General features: G+C 32.2%; 1 protein-coding gene across 1 annotated transcript; it reads right to left on the reverse strand.

The window, feature by feature from the left end:
* Positions 1–623: 623 nt before the first annotated feature.
* LOC126702049 (probable pectate lyase 5) lies at positions 624–2,329 on the reverse strand. Its single transcript, XM_050400654.1, has 4 exons — positions 2,217–2,329; positions 1,346–2,095; positions 1,074–1,212; positions 624–884 (listed from the first exon to the last, which is right to left on the reverse strand). The coding sequence occupies exons 1-4, from the start codon at positions 2,327–2,329 to the stop codon at positions 624–626; spliced, it is 1,263 nt and encodes a 420-aa protein (XP_050256611.1).
* Between the last annotated feature and the right edge of the window lie 1,093 nt (positions 2,330–3,422).

Below are 3,422 nucleotides of genomic sequence, written 5' to 3' on the forward strand. Positions count from 1 at the left end.
ACAATAGGTATGGAAGAACACAAGTTGAGGTTATAGGAGACCTCATATGGAAAGGGATGACAAATAATTATACTAGATGGCATCTCCATGGAGAGGGAAATAGCGAAGTGGATGAGGAAGATACAATGTACCTAATGTAGAATTTATATATTAGAGAATATTTAAACAATCCTAGACTAAACATAGATTAACAAGAGGTTAAGTTACTTATTCTACAAGTACATAGATCCTATAATTAGTTTAGGTCACTTGGGCTACAATATTTAACATATATTAACTTATTGAGTTTGAGAAGATTATGATTCTCATCAACTCTTTTGCTTCAAAATAGGCATTATTAGCATTATTGGTTTGGTTTGATCTCCAAGTTACCTCCAACAAGTCTTGAGACAACAGTTAGGAAAACTAATGTATCTTGTAATGCTCTGTGCATAATCAAAGTTTTATTAGTGAAGAAATGTATCTTTAGTATCACAATTTGTTATTTTAACAAATAACTTTTCACAATTTTTTATTTTAAAAAATTGTGAAATTTTGGAAAAAAAAAAGAAAGTTACATCTCTACTAGAGAAAAGCATTTGACCCTAAAAGGCTTCTAAGCTATGTTTCATAGATATCACAAATCAGCATGCAGAACCCTTGTTGCATTTAAGTGCACCCGCATTAGCTGTAAGTTTGGGAACAAGAGAAGATGCTTTTGCAGTTATGTCGGAAGCACTTGAGGAAGAACTAGATTTAGAGGAGGATGTGAAAAATGTAGCATTTGAGGAAGAAATAATTCCAGAGGAGGATGTGAAAAATGCACCATTTAGAAATTCATCTCCTTCAGATTTCCAATTCCATTTATGCCATTCACTTTTTGGTGCATTTTCGTATTTGGTCACCTGCACAAGTTCACAATAGGATAAATTTTAGTAAAAATTATAAATGCAATAATTTTGGACCAACTCGATTCAAGAATATGATATATTGTAATTGGTAGTACATAATAAAAGTGAGAAACCCAAGTTAAAAATGATGCATTTACTTTTCCGAAAAAGCAAGCAATTGAATAATAAATAAGGGGATTTTACCTCTTTGCTTTTTTCATCATCTGGAGCAACAAATTTGTTCCCTTGGCTAAGGATGGTAGGGGAAGCACTCCCACCAATGGCATACATTTTCCACTTGGTGTAGTAATTGTTCACCACATGGACGTACCCGTGCCTAACCCTGCAAATTAATGTGAAAAAGTATATGTTAAAACATCACAATGTACCAACTAGATAACAAACAAACCAAACCAATTAAATTGATAGGTTAATTTACACATTTTCTTTTTTCTTTTTTCCTTTTGGCACTTTACCTTGGAAGTCTTTGAGTAAGCCCTTCTCCAAAGTGATTGAAGGCAATAGTGACTTTCATGCTCTTGTCTGCAGTGTAGTCATCAGCGTGTCCCAATAAAATAACCTTATCATGTTGTGTAAATAAACTATTTGAAATGGTAACCAAGGATGAACCTTCAACAACATCAACCAGACCGTCATCACATTTCGAAAGTGTGACATGGTCCACCCAAACATGTTTACTACCAAAGATGCTCATAGCATCACCATCTGAAACACCCCTATGCCCAAAGTGACCAGGGGAACTTCTCACATTAGTATTCCCTGAAGGCTTACAATCATGTATGTTTATCCCATGAATTATAACGTTAGTTATGTCCTGAATAGTAATGCATCCACCACCAGTTATGTGCACATTAGCTCCCCTACCATCAATGGTCTTATACGAGTTCATAATCAATTCCACCTTCAATTTGATCGTCATATCACTTTCAAATATAATCCACAATGGTTCATCTTGGATCACAGCATGTCTTAGAGTCCCGTTCTTGGGATTTACAGCATCATTATCATTGGAATCTGTAACCACATAAATCTTACCATCTTTTCCACCTGCAGCATTCTTGCCAAACCCAACTGCACAATCAGCTAGCTTCTGCCGATTCTTATTCCAATTGGAGTCACACTTCCAACAATCATCAATTGGGTTCCCAGTTGAGCAAGAGGAATCTCCCTTCAAATTTCTCCTTGTCAAAGAGGCATTGATGTTCCTGCCATATAAAAAATGACACATTTAACAATGTAGAATCTCAACTATAAAAACTAAAGTAACTGATTTTTTTTCTTTTTCTTTTTAAGGTAACATTATAACATAAATAGTTTATTTATTACCTTTGTACTTCTTTTGCTACAAATTCGTCTTTAACTGGTCTAGAGGCAATAAGGGTTGGGATTAGGAGAGTGAAGAGAATGGTAATGAGAGAGAGCAAGCTGCAGCTTGCCATTTCTTATTCTTTGCTAGAAATTGTTAGTAAGAGAGAGAGAGAGGAGAGAAAATTTTTTTTTGAAGAAATTAAAAGTTCTGTGCAAAGAAATTGAAAGGAGCCATGTAGCTTATATAGAACTAGAGATAGTGTGTACTATAATGTAGAACCGTTTTAAACTAAAAGTAGAATTTATCTACAATCAAGGATTTTGAAAAATTAGTAATGTGACTTATATATTTAGGCTTTTTTAGTTAAATCTGTTGTCTATATATATTTATATATATAAAGTGCACGTCTTTACTAAATTGTGATGAAAATTGTTAAAATTAATATTAATTTTACTTAAAAAAAATTACAGAATAATGTGATAATAAATGAGCAAGATTAGCATCAATCCAACAACAAAATGTATATATATTTACCTTTGTCTGATTACAAACTAATGCGATAATAGTGTAATGATATTAATTTTTGGGTGATTCATAATACATTGTGTAAGAATAGTAACTTTTGACCACAAGACAATGCGATAATGCATGTTTGCCTTTGTCTTTTCTTACCATTTCATACTATGAATATAAACTTAGTAATGAACTCATCCTAATCCTTATCACAAAAGAAGTGGTATTTGACAAGGCCAGACTGCAAATAATTCTTTAGCTTGAGAAAAACTCACTTCTAAAATTGGTATATTAATCATATCACAATTAGATAACCAAATATAATCACAAAGACAATGACACAATTAAAGGTAATCCTACACATGTATTCTTACCTTATCTTTGTCGCATTTAACAATGGTTCTTAAAAAAAGAAAAAATAAAAGAAGAAGAAGATAATGAAGAATAAGAAATAAACAAGGACCGGAAAATGTAAAAAGTATGACGAAGTCTCATATGATAGACATACCAATCAATAACCTAATAAATGAATAAAAGTACGAGAATAACCAAATAAATGAATGTCATGTCATTTAGTTTTATACTTATTTTGTTATAGTTGGTCCACTAATCTTGCCCTTGGTTTTTTTTTTTTTTTTTTTTTTTTTTTTTTTTTTTTTTTTGTATGTGATTATAACCGGGGAGGGGTGATTTGAAATTTTGAACCCTAG

Source organism: Quercus robur, chromosome 10 (genome assembly GCF_932294415.1).
Source record: "Quercus robur chromosome 10, dhQueRobu3.1, whole genome shotgun sequence".
NCBI classification, from domain to species: domain Eukaryota; kingdom Viridiplantae; phylum Streptophyta; class Magnoliopsida; order Fagales; family Fagaceae; genus Quercus; species Quercus robur.